Source organism: Botrytis sinoallii (genome assembly GCF_014898435.1).
Source record: "Botrytis sinoallii strain Bc 23 chromosome Unknown BSIN_018, whole genome shotgun sequence".
Taxonomy (NCBI): domain Eukaryota; kingdom Fungi; phylum Ascomycota; class Leotiomycetes; order Helotiales; family Sclerotiniaceae; genus Botrytis; species Botrytis sinoallii.
Genome location: NW_024066045.1, coordinates 323025 through 336150, shown reverse-complemented (window position 1 = coordinate 336150; position 13126 = coordinate 323025). Strand labels below are relative to the sequence as shown.

Sequence of the window (13126 nt, the reverse complement as noted above, 5' to 3'; positions counted from 1 at the left end):
GATATTATGTCGGAAGTTTCTTTGCCCGATCCGAAATTTAAAGTAGCATTATATCATTGGCTTATTTTCTTTGACATCTGAACAAGTTCATTGGAATATACCTAAATAGGGAGAGATATAGCATCTATCTTTAGGATATTGGATATAAGCTCCTAATTGCTCTGCTCTAACTCAAATGCTAGTAAGGAAAAAGCCCTCCCCATGTATGCTTGTGCGCTGGGTCATCCTCAATATTCGAGCCTTCGTAGCTCTCCTCTGCCCAGACTAGCTTTGCAATTTATCATAAGTTTTCCTCAAACGCCGACACTTGAAAAAATTATCCTTTCATCCACATATAATATGAGTCTCTCAACCTCTTGGTGCTCCTCGTCCACTTGCTCTCGCCCTGCTAACTGTAGCCCTTCCTCTTGCCAATCCGACACCTCTACCCCTAGTATTTCTACTCCTGAACATAGGCGCGTTCCTGCAATAATTTGCGTTAGCCTTGTCCACAATGATATATACTGCTCCGGAGCTTCATCTTGGCTCCACTAACCTTAACATATCTGGAACAATAAAGAATCTCACGTGTGAGCCTCTGATGTATACTTGGTCCAAATGACTGACACGACCGTCACGCGCTGTGACAGTAATATCCTTAAGTTGAACGTTCATGTTATCTTCCGCTAGAATGATCTCGAATTAGCATGTCCCTTCTTTCTTTTCTTGCGATTTGCGAGCTTGTTCAACGTAATAGGTAATCGTACCTTCCAAAAGCTTTCCACGGTAGACCTGACCGGTCGTGATCTCGAGAGTTACGACATGACCCTAATAAACGATGGCTATCAGCAGAGAACGTGGCAGATGTCAAATGAGAGAAGAGAAGTCCGTCGGGCCTTGGTACACTGGACCTTGGAGCCTATGAGGAATAGAATGGACTAACTTGGGCCTCGTTCAAGAGCTTGATTGGTATTCCGATTGTGCTCGTCATGATTGCTATAGATCGATTATATCGCGAGGAATTGGGTAGAGAGAGATGAGGGTCTGGGATAAAGTCGTTGAAAGTCGGCGCGCGTGAATGTCAATATCCGAGTGAAGCTTTGGATATCTCAGAATAATTTGACGCTAGTGATCTTGAAGCTTTCGGTAACTTCCGTCTACCATCTTCAAGCAATCCTCCCTCAGAATTATTGATCCGATCCGAACATTACAACCATTGCATAAGAAATTACATCAATGGATATGAATACTCTTAACATATCAGCAACGGTGAATATATTTCGTCTTCTCGTAAGACCGAAATTGATTTTGCCTCAAGCAACCGTTTCCACATTCAACCACCTACCGATACCTCTCAACTCGGCTTTTGATAAATACAAAAATGCTGATATTAGAGCTGTAGTGTTGGACAAGGATAATTGCTTCGCATATCCTAAATCCAATGACATATACGAGCCTTACAATGTACGTTGGAGCGTGTACTTTATGGTTTCTCAACTTGTCGATCTACACTGAGCACGCTGGGTGGGGTGTTTAGTCTACCTGCATCTGTCTTTCTTACATTTATCCTATCACTTCTGCGTTCCTGTCTTTCCCAATCGAACTTGAATCATGAGATCTTTTTTCAATGTTAATTGGTTCTAGGAAACTTTCAAAAAACTTCGGGAAGCTTATCCAGGCCGGCGGCTTCTGATTGTTTCTAATACAGCAGGTGCTGAATCTTTAGATCGTTCTGGCAGGCTTGCTGTTGAAGTTGAGAAGTCTACAGGCGTTACAGTCTTATCTCACGCTTCTAAGAAGCCCGGATGTGGTCCTGATATTATGGAATACTTTTCCAAGTATCCCGAGACCGGAGTCACCAGACCAGATCAAATAGCAGTTGTCGGGGATAGACTCACCACTGATGTTATGATGGCAAACCTCATGGGCAGTTATTCCGTATGGATCAAAGATGGAGTTGTACCAGTGGAGGAAACAAGTGTGGTAAGTATTATAGGTATCATTACGAGTTAAATCTAATAGGTATCTTAGTTTGCAAGGTTGGAGCAGAAGTTCGCTGGATTTTTGATTCGACGTGGTTACGAGGCCCCAGAACCAGCAAGTCCATTCGAGAAGTAGACTTGCATCATTCATTACTCATCTGCAACGATGCGTTGCTTTCTAATCAAAATAAATCTTCACCTTACTCTAACTTGGCCTCCCCCTTCTCGCAAGTAAATGTGCAGAAGCTACCATTATAGTACACTAGTTGTGTTGATGGTACTCACACATGGGGGATAATGAGAAACAGTCAAGAGAGCAGCTGGCGGTCCAAGTTCATCAAGCAGAAGTGAGAAAAGGAGTAGTGATGCTCCTTTGACTAGGACTGCTAGTGGTAACCGAATACCTCCACAGCTTCGAAATGCTTGGCTTGTTGGACACATTGAATCAATTTGGCCAAGACTGTATCAGACGAGAATTATAGATTCGGCCTAAGCATACAGAGGCTTGTCAAGGCTGCCCAAGTAATTTCCCTTCTGGTGATATGAAGAAAAAGGAGCCCGATTAATATGAACTGGTGGAGAAGTCACTTGCCATCGTCCCGACAGACGAGACAAACACACGAGCAACCGAAAAACGCAGGCAGCTTGATTATTATACATCCAAGAGAATGATTCAATTTCCAGTAAATCAATTTTAACCACCGATTACAATGCGAACCCAACATATTTCTCTCTTTTTCACATCACTTCTTGTGCTCCACCCCTCGTATCGTATGCTTCTTGGTATTTTCCGCGCGATTATCACCACATCGGGTCTTTTTACAAGGTATCCGAAGTTAAAACAGCTTTATAAAACATGAAGCGATATGTCTACTGAACAACCTATAGGAGATTGACTGTGGTTGCTTGGAAACCCACATGCATCAATTAAAGTTTAGCTTTCCATCCCCATTATTACCGGAGAACTGGGAATCTGCAATCTCCCTTCATATGACTACATTATTTTCCCAAAACTTGTGACGAAGTTTGTAATCTGCATACCCAGGTACTGCAAGCAAATACTGACGCCGTTGTTAGATATCGGATAAGATTTCAAGTATGTTCTATGTTAGATCTTTCCCGTATACTAATCTTTCTTGATATTCTTAGCCCTTCTGGGACATTGAATTCGTTTGAGAGGTTAAGTCTTCTTTCTTCGTCTTTCTTTCTCTCGGAAATCAAGCTAAATTAGAAATCCATAGTTTGTAAACGCTGAGAGCCACGCAGTTTGGCATACAATTGTATGGATGCAAAGCGCAGATCATGTTACCTCAGCGCAACTGGCATGAAAATACGTCTATTAGAATACTGGCTAGCTGCTGTTCTTCCAACACTATTGTTTATCATAAATGGCTACACTCGTTCGTGTGCGAGACCTCGAAAGAAGAATACTTGTCCGACAATGACGTCTGAACAGAATACAAATGTAGACGATGTTTCTGTTCAAGACTTTGTGCGGTACTTACGTGGCCATTCTACCGAGTCACTATGTTCCCAAACAGATGGAACACACTGAGCCTCGTTGTACATGTAATGGATGTTCCATAGTCACCGCTTGGCTAGAGAAATAGGCCCACAGTCTCTTCTTGGCCAAAAGATCTGAGAAACCTTATCTTTCTCGTTTCGACTTAGAGTCAACTCAAAACAACAAGTTCGTCTCGCTTTGTTCTCTATATTCGAATTATCGAAAGCGAGACAGGCCGCATTGAAAACATTATTGTGATAACGGTCGAGCCTCAACAAGTCTTTCTCGAAGTTTATGCGACACCGATTTGACAGTCGGGTGGAGGCAGTAGATCTTGTGGGGAGGGCACAATCTCATAATCTCCATTGGGAAGGCCAAGCATGGAACCGGGAGGGCCATGCAATGATTGTCGTCTGAACTTGGCAGATAGAATAGGGAATCCCAGCTTATGTTCTGCTAGTGGTGTTATGCATCAAAGAGGAACAAGAACATGACATAATATATTTGAGTAGTTGTGTGGTTATTTTTGGCGCAGTAGTAAGCTGATTAGCAGATAGTGTTGTGGATCTAACGATGCTACCTACCACAAAGAACACCTAGGTAGATCTCGCGAATTTTCGGGCTGAAAATGCTTGAAAACGAAAGGACAATGGAGAGGAATTCAGGGCCGGCACAGCGGTGCTACTTTCCAAATCATTTTTGACTGTAAAAATCCCGGTGAGAGTGGCGTAGGTAGAAAAAGCCACCACCATGTCTTGCATAGGATATCCATAGCCGTGCGTACCAGGGATGTTCACGGCGAGATAAATGGCCGCGATGGCCTCATAATTGTAAGGGTCTCGTGAAATATTATGGGGTTCGGTTTACTCGACTTCTTCGGTTCTTCTCCGTTCAACTCGCAATCGTGTCTTGTCCCCGTCTCCTGTCAAAACTCAAAAGTATCACGATTGAGTTGTGCTTACGCGCAACACTGACAAAAGATCAACATCTGCTCTCGAGAGAAAATCGGAGAAACTTCTCAATGGAGCGGAACACGTGAGCCGCTCATCCCATGCTTCTGCATTATGCTTATGCTTATGCTCTGCGGTTTGACGTTTTAGGCCAATTTTCCGCACGAAAAGTAGGCTAATGCCCTCCTACCCCTTTATGCATCCTGTTTTGGTGGGGGTGAAGATAGCATCTATATCCATCTCTGGTTAGCGTCGCACAGGTTCTGTCTTCAAAAACTTTCGGATGGAGCAATACGGATTCTAACGATTGTAAAACGGGCTTCCTTTACCTGACTGGCTTCAATCCTTTTGTTTCAGTACGTGGAAGAGAAGAGTGATTTTTGTTGCTAATGATTCTAATTGATTCTAGGTTTTACTGAACGAGCTATACGTCCCTAGGCGAAAAGATAGAGGGCAAAATTGATTCCAAATGAATTTATAAGAATTGTAGGTATTAATGAATTCTTAGATATCGTTCAGTTATCATACTACATAGGGGTTTAACTCTCTGAAATGAAATGGAACAATTGGATTGTCGAAGGGTTTCGCCAGTGGTCAATTCTGGTCTGTTTTTTCTCCTACGAAGAGACGGGTTTGCCGATTTATACAGTAGCTATATATTACCTCATCGTCCAGGGCAGCGAATCCGCGATTGATAATGTCGTATCGATCTCACCAGAAACCATTTTTTGATCGAAAGGTACCAAAATGCAAAGATACGAGAGAGAGCGATCGAATAGCTTCGTAGGTAGTAGACAAGACAATACAAGGCTACCCCAATTTATTGGTTTGGGGGTTTGAATTTTTATGGATTGATTCGTCGATGTATACAATCACTATTGCCACCCCCTTAAAGCTGGCAGCGTTCCTGACTAGAACTTCTACCATGACTATCAAACTAATCTCCATTGAGTATCATGCATAATCATACAAAAGATGAACCACACGTTAGTCCCGCACAATCGCCGAGCCAGTCGATGCAGGTACAAAAGTTGTTGCATGCTTCGAAGTTCACCCTTTTTGTTTGCCGGTACTGCGGTACGAAGCAGACGCTTGTTCCATCTAGGTACGGCTCGCAACTAAAACAACATACTATTCTCCCTCGGGCTTAGATATGTCACCAGTCAAACGAATCATTCGAGCTAATGGTGTTTAGATCCAGGTTTTAATATTTATGTTGATGCCAAATTGCCAATGCCATCATGTTTTTTTGTCCCTCCGTCCCATCTTTTTTTATACATTTCGGCATTCGCGCTTGTTATTGGTTTCAACGAGCGGTAAATCGTGGCTGAATGGGTAGGTAAGGTTTTTCAGGGAATCAGGGGTGATATTTGTGTTGACGATGGATGGAACTCTGAATGGTTTCAATTGTTTGCGAGGGGGGAAAGAAGCAAAGTCTTGGATTTCGAATACAAATAATTCTCTTCTTCCCAACTTCATCATCATCATCATCATCATCATCAATATACTGTGTAGAGAAGCATGTATCTGAGTGACTTTTGTGTATGTACTTGCAACATTGTCACATCACATCATTGTCAGGAAAAGAGGTGTACAGTGTACTGCGTTATGCTGTACACTTTGCATGACTCGGTCGGTTGATTGCATGTGTTGTTATAGTTACAAGTGATCGAGTAACGTGCAGCAAAAGATGTGCATGGTGATTGGTACGGAAAAGATGCATATGGACTCGGATGAAGAGGGTCGGTACCAGAAAGTCAGAAGACGGATCCTCTTCAAAAAATAAAAAGGTAAGAGCACTGTGCGACTCGACCCCCAAGTTGGCACTCCACTGGCAGTGATATATCAATTCGCCCACATCCGGTGTCTTTTTCCAGGGCATTCACCGTCTATCCAACGACAATCATACCGTAAGTATGTACAAAGACCGAAGAAAGATGATTCCAGACAAGAAAATGCGGCGGTTGGATTCGCTGCCAGCCACCAACGAGGATTGAGACTGGTCCTGAAAAGTCCGGAATCTGCAACAACGCAATTCAGGGGTATGGTATACCCATGTTTGAGGAGGAAGAGGAACAAGACCAGGATGACGGGAGCCACTACACGACGATTGGTGTATGGATTGGTCGTAGTGCACCACTCTACGGAGGACTTGGGTAGAGTAGTGCATCAATGGCAGCAGCGGAGCTTTGAATTATTCTTCTTGCCATACAAAATGCAAGAATAACTTACACAGGACATAAAATTTTGCATACGTGCGTACTTCTACATAAAAGTACATATGACGCTAATCAATTTTACATGGATCTTCTTTACCCCCTTTTTGGATCTTTTTCCAATCCAGGTCGTGCTCGCATGGGTGTAGGTTTTGGTGTAGGTGACTAAACCGCTGGGCCACGCACAGGCATCTTGGGGGGGAGGTCTCGAGGTATGATTTTCTGAAGGAATACAATGATCAAGGGATCGAGTTTATCAAATCCTGGATGGAGAGAAAGCGAAAGATTCACCTCGTTTAGTACCGGTATACCGTCCTGTTTTGGTGCCCGTCTGATGCCTTAGATCGTGCACAAAAATGGCAAACTGCCATTCGTAATGGGCGTCGGCATTCCATTACTCGATGTGGTAAATAATAGTCCAACCGTTTGTCAGATAGATTAGACTAATTCATCAGTTCATGTATGTATATGGATCGCGAGAAAGTAACTGGGTAGATGGGAAGATAGCATTGGATAACAGAAGTAGAAAGTCGGTACCTAACAATAATCAATTGAGACTACTGCATTACTATTTTTGAGAGAACCACCCCCCTCATCCCCACTCATCCACTGTGCCAATGGACTACATGGAGGTACCTACATGCGTTGGATGTATGAACTGGCAAATTCAGTCAATGGTATGCGTTGTTGAGTTGATGTGGGAGGAATACTCGAGTACCTACCTAGGTAGGTAGTTTTAGTTGGATGGAGAGGTCTAGAATAGAAAAGAATGACAAGATGGAGAGTCAACAGGAGCGCGTGATGATGCTCTTTTCCAATCATTCACTCTCTCTGATTCCCTCCTTGACCCCCTCTCTCGCTTTCTCTTACCTAGGGATTCTCTTTTTCTCACATCCTGTACGTACAATATTGTCAGTATTGTACCTAGGTAATTAGGATTTCGAGAGTGAGAGTGAATAGAATGCCTAGGTTATCCGAAGTAGATGGTTGTGAAGAAAGACTGTTAGCAGCACACGTGTATCTGTCTACCAACGACCAATTGTCGGTTAGATTCTTGTTAGACTCTTTCTTGTTTACGACTGCTATACTTGCTGCTACTGCTTATCTTTGTCTTGTTTTGTCTAGATGCTTATAAATTCTCAACATCTTGCTTGTTTGTCTGCTTGCCTGCCTCGCTTGCCCGCTTGTAACTTGTAAGTCATGGACTTAATGGACTTTGGCTTGCTTCACAAGTTCACTTGAGGGTTTGTGGATTGGTGGATGGTTTCAAGGATTAGCTCTATTTTAGTGTATTTTGACTGGTCAGACTTGAGTTGAGCCAGTCATAATTGAGTAAATTTGTCCAGTGGGTGACGGTTGACCAAATGACTTTTAATACACCACGCTACCACATAAACCACCCACACTACCGCACTACTACATTATCCACGCTAAAATTTATTATTCACTATACCCACACCTCTGATCCGCTCGCCTTTTCCCCCTTCCCATTCCCTCTTTTTGTCTTATTCCCTTTTACTATCGTGGAATCTTCCTCTCTCTTAAAACAACTTCATCATCGTCTCTTCTATCAAAAGTCTTTCCCCCCCCTTGTGATTTTCTCCCCTTTCCCTCTTGTCTTTCTTTTAATCGGATTCTTCGGGTCCATTACACTCCTTCGGATTCTCAGTTGTCAAATTCACATTTACATTCTACCTCTTCACAATTCTTCTGTAGAGAAAAGAATAAAGTCGTTGTTGACTTGAACACTCCTTCGATTCGAACTTCCACACTTCCAGTCTTTACATTCAACCACAAAGTAAACAGAAGAGTCATCTTGACCCTTTTAACACTCTTTCTTCATAAATCTACGACGCTTCATTTACGAATCTCTTGAGACTCTATTCAAATCTATACCATACATTACAATACAATACAATACAATATTTCCTGCAAGATTCAGCGAAGCATTTGTTTTGAAATATATCCATCTTGTCAAAGTTTGGATTTACTCAAAGACCCTTTTATTTATTCTCCCTTAGGCTTCGACGCAGAAAAACAACAACCTGTGCATACAAAGCACATAGCATCTCGACGATCACAGAGACTCGTACAACCAAGGACAACAGCTTGTCATATACTACATATACAAACATTGGAGGAAGATTGAACTATTAGGAACATACGAAAGTAATCGACAACGGTCCTAACAACTTAATAAAGATGTCGGACATGTCGCAAGAAGATGCTCTCAAGATGCTCTCAACACCCTCTCCTACCGCGTCGAACTCGGCTGGAAGTAGCTCGGCTTCCCGCAGACCTCCGCGCAAGAGCACATTAACACAACAACAAAAGAACCAGAAGAGACAGAGAGCTACACAAGATCAATTGGTCACTTTGGAAATGGAATTCAATAAAAATCCAACACCCACCGCCACAGTTAGAGAGAGAATCGCGGAGGATATCACCATGACTGAACGTTCTGTTCAAATCTGGTTCCAAAACAGGTCAGTTATTTTCACACTAAACAAGCATCGCATAGTCTAATAGCCTTTCGCAGACGTGCAAAGATCAAGCTCATGGCAAAGAAGAGTATCGAGACTGGAGAGACTTGTGAAATTCCAGAAACCATGCGCCAATACCTTGCGATTCAGGAGATGGAATCAGGAAAGTCACTGGGTGGTAACTTCTTGGGCCGAGGTGGACTTATGCCCTATGGTAGTGGCAACATGCTCATGGGTGGTGATCACGGCCCTCAAGGAAAAGTTGGTAAGTAGAACTACAGATCTCATTATGTTGTGATCTTATGCTGACATTGAATAGTGATTCATCATCTTTCGTGTAGATCACTGAGTATTGGATCCTGGAGACGAATCGGTCAGAATGCCATGGATCTCATCATCTTCTACTCGCCGGATAAGTCAACAATGACCTACTACATCAACAACGATCAAGCTGGTTACAAAATTGAGTATCCATTTTCGTCAATCAAAAATATCTACCTGGAAAATGGAGATAATGAGTCGCGACCTGGTGGATTAGTTGTTGAACTTATTCGTGCGCCAAACTTTTTCATGGACTCTTCTGGATCGGGTGGATTTTACCAATGTGGTGATTTTACAGAAGACCAGCAAGCATCTCAAGTCATGGTTCATCATTTGGGTGGTCACCCTAAGGTTCTCAGTGGTCAATTAGCCAAGCTTGTTTCCCTTGAGTCTTTTATCACACGCGATAATCCATTCACACATCAACAACCATTATCCATCTCAGCACCTGCATCTCCAACTGGTCTCCGTCCGTCTTCTCAGCCAAATTTCAATGCGCAAGCCCATGTTGGTATGTTCCAAGAATCTCAATGGGGTATTGGTGTTCATCCAAGTGCGCGTGGACCTGGCCACAGAAGACAGAGGAGTAGATCCGTTCCAATGGCCGTCGATTTCTCCATGTTCAACAACCCAATGCCATCATTCCTCATTCAACACCCTGGTGAAAACCAACATCAACACCAACATGGAAACCCCAATATCTTTGCTCCTATTCCTCAACAACCAAACAACCTCGGACCTCTTGGACCTAATCTACGGATTGATACCTCATCGGGTTATGGAATGGATTTCAGACAGTATCCCATGTCAGCAGCAACAACAACTTCCCCATCGGATTATGCCAGCCCTGGCTTCTTCCCTCACCAAAATGACAATGGACCTATGACAGGACCAATGCCAACATCATCTTCAATGCCAGCTTCGAACTTCACGCCATACTCGATGCCTTACCTGTCGCCTGATCCTTCTTCGCTTGTTCCTCCATCCGTTTCTCCTTTGTCTTTTATGAGTCACGGAGACCCAGCAATTGTTGATCAATCTCCACCAATGTCAATGATGCACCGAAGTGCTTCTGCCGATGTTTACAGTATGCATAATGATTCGGCCATCTCCGATGATGGTACCGGACTCAATGAGATGTATCAGAAGCACACCCTTAATATTCCTATGCATCCTCATTCTCCAGCTTTTGGTGAACAATCTGCGGCGGATATGGACATGAGTAATCTTGTTCAATTCCCTGTTGATCATGATGGTCTTTCGCCTGAGCATATGCCTCAGTAGATTAGATCAACTTTTTGAACTTTGGAAGTGGTCGAGAGCCTGAAAGGCTACTCTGGGCCTTGGTTGGAAATGAGTTTGAAATTACAGATGGTTGAGATGATCAATGTCTGCATTTCAGAAAGTGTTTTCGCTTAGAGATTGTTTGGGGCGATTTTCGGGGGTGGCGTTGGGTTGATTTTCATTTTGCACGGAAAGGGGGAGGTGTCAACGGCCGTCTCAATTTTTGGGTATTTCATGTCGATTTTTCTCTCGACTTTGCACTTGCTATTTTGGGCATTGTAGCATAGTCTTGATTTCATATTCCCAAATTTCCTTCTGTCTTTTTACGCCACGACTTGCATGACGACTTTACCCAATTCTATCATGCCTGTCTGGTACAGCGATCGTTTTCTCATTGATATCTTTGCTCTTGCGCATTCTCTCTTGAACTTGATGTCTGTTAATCAGCTTCATCTTTACTGTTTTTACTTAACTCTCTTATGGAGATTTTGTGTGGTAGTTGGATTGAAGATATAAATGGACGGGTGGAAAGCTTTAGGGGGAAAGCGTGCGATATTTGAATCTGGAAACAACAACATGGTGTGGGGGTTTACAAATTTTGCTTTTGGTGCTTTTTTATTTTGCTGGCTGGCGCACATGTGCGTAAAGCAATGGATTGATGAATCATGGTGGGCTTAATAGTGGAAAAATCTATTTTGTAAAATCGTTTTCTTCGTTTTTTTAATCTTGTTCTTTTTTGAGCTTGAGTAGTAAAGTTAAAAAAATGTGCATATAATTAATATTTATGATGGGTGTGTTTATGTGTGAGTTTGTGTGAGTTTTGGTGAGAGTTTTTTCCCTGCATGCTTTGTGATGGATGTGTGAGATTTGTGTGATGTGATATGTCTGAGAGTGTATTTTGTTAGCTTGGATATTAGGTTTTGATCTTTACATCGACTATTGACTGTTCTAGACCATGTATTACCTAGTTGGAGATTTTGGAGGTAGTGTTTGTTCAGCTTGGGGGTTTGGTAACGTGTGGTGTTTGGATGTTGGGGGTGGGATGTATGAGGGAGGACCTGGGTATGTATGCTGGATCTGGATCTGGGGGATTTGGGGGATTTTGAGAAAATTGGGAATATGGGGGAGTGAGTAGTTTGTGAGTGGATGGGTGGATGAGTAGATGTAGATGGGTGGATGTAGATGTAGATGTAGATGTAGATTGATAGATAGGTGTTAAGAGTATGATTATAGATGGGTTTTGGGTTAGATGGATGGGATGGATGATATGGGTATATTTGAAATTTTTTTTTTTTTTTAAATTTCTTTATAAAATCTATTCTTTTCTTATAGAATCTAAAAAGTATAAGAATAAAATAAATATTATTTTTAAAGTGTAAAAGTATCTAGGTAGTTAAACAAATTTTAAAAAGTAGAAGAATAATTTATTGTATTGAATAAAGATGATTGGAATATAAGTTTAAAGATTTGAAAGATTAGATTATAAATCTAAAATTCAAAAATTATTTTAATTAAAAAATAATATAAAAAATTATAGATTTTTTTATTACTTATTAATACTAAATAATTCTATTTATATTTATAGTATAGTTTTATAAAAACTAAATAATATTAAGAATAGATTATATCAAAAAATTAAAAAAATGAATCTCAGATTTAAAAAACATTTCGAATTGAAAAAATCTATATGAAGCACTATAATTTATATATATATATAAGTAGATATATAGTATAGATAAGTAAATAAACAAATTATTCAGGTCTGTATGTTATATGTATGTATTAAAATGTTAGTAGAGGGTTAGAGCGTTAGAGTGTGAATTATATTAATATAAAATATAGTTTTAAAGAAGGGATAAAGGATCTTTCTTTGAAAATGATGATTTGAAGAGTCCGGCTTGATACGGAATAGATATATTGACAGATGAGATTTACATCCAAGATGACAACAATTTATATTATACGACGTACATGCATATACCTAGTGTGTACTCGTAAAACACCTTTCTTTTAGCTGACTACACAGATGAGTCTCTTCTCTATCATCATAGATTCTGCAGGGGAAGTGGCATGTACATACGTACCGACCAGTAAGATAGCACCAAAAGATCTACGGAGTATGTAACAATCAGCAATGACGAAACGAAACGAAACGAGATGCAACGGGCTCAAGCCTCAAGGGCTAGATTTGGCGGGAGAATTGACCAACTTCAAGGTTTTTTGTGACTGTCCAGTGTCTACCAGGTATCTCTTGACAATTCACATTACCTAAGGCCAATGTATTGGAAATATCAACCAATGTAGGTACTTACCAGTGTATACCGATGCTCACTCGTCCGAACAGTTGTACCTTTACACCATTCTTTCTTCTTCTTTTCTATTAATCAATAATTGTTATTGTTATTTG

The 13126-nt window shown here is 41.4% G+C and overlaps 3 protein-coding genes across 3 annotated transcripts; 2 read left to right on the top strand and 1 right to left on the bottom strand.

Moving 5' to 3' along the window:
• Positions 1–68: 68 nt before the first annotated feature.
• Positions 69–1201, bottom strand: EAF02_009063 (uncharacterized protein). Its single transcript, XM_038905111.1, has 4 exons — positions 923–1201; positions 747–807; positions 536–665; positions 69–463 (listed from the first exon to the last, which is right to left on the bottom strand). The coding sequence occupies exons 1-4, from the start codon at positions 968–970 to the stop codon at positions 349–351; spliced, it is 354 nt and encodes a 117-aa protein (XP_038755008.1). The 5' UTR covers positions 971–1201; the 3' UTR covers positions 69–348.
• A 14-nt stretch (positions 1202–1215) lies between these two features.
• On the top strand, positions 1216–2097 carry EAF02_009062 (uncharacterized protein; the record flags this gene model as incomplete). Its single annotated transcript, XM_038905110.1, has 3 exons — positions 1216–1443; positions 1624–1962; positions 2011–2097. 3 exons carry the CDS (start codon positions 1216–1218, stop codon positions 2095–2097), a joined length of 654 nt encoding a protein of 217 aa, XP_038755007.1.
• A 5986-nt stretch (positions 2098–8083) lies between these two features.
• EAF02_009061 (uncharacterized protein) lies at positions 8084–11504 on the top strand. The gene is made up of 3 exons (XM_038905109.1): positions 8084–9117; positions 9171–9379; positions 9434–11504. Exons 1-3 carry the CDS (start codon positions 8834–8836, stop codon positions 10717–10719), a joined length of 1779 nt encoding a protein of 592 aa, XP_038755006.1. The 5' UTR covers positions 8084–8833; the 3' UTR covers positions 10720–11504.
• Positions 11505–13126: the final 1622 nt, after the last annotated feature.

Excerpts from the sequence above, each read along its gene's own strand:
- EAF02_009061 (XM_038905109.1), top strand. The coding sequence starts at position 8,834 with ATGTCGGACATGTCGCAAGAAGATGCTCTCAAGATGCTCTCAACACCC. Across the intron at positions 9,118-9,170 it reads CAAATCTGGTTCCAAAACAG|ACGTGCAAAGATCAAGCTCA; the intron begins GTCAGTTATTTT and ends AGCCTTTCGCAG. Across the intron at positions 9,380-9,433 it reads CGGCCCTCAAGGAAAAGTTG|TGATTCATCATCTTTCGTGT; the intron begins GTAAGTAGAACT and ends GACATTGAATAG.
- EAF02_009063 (XM_038905111.1), bottom strand. The coding sequence starts at position 970 with ATGACGAGCACAATCGGAATACCAATCAAGCTCTTGAACGAGGCCCAA. Across the intron at positions 666-746 it reads CCGTGGAAAGCTTTTGGAAG|CGGAAGATAACATGAACGTT; the intron begins GTACGATTACCT and ends AGATCATTCTAG. Across the intron at positions 464-535 it reads ATTGTTCCAGATATGTTAAG|GAACGCGCCTATGTTCAGGA; the intron begins GTTAGTGGAGCC and ends AAATTATTGCAG.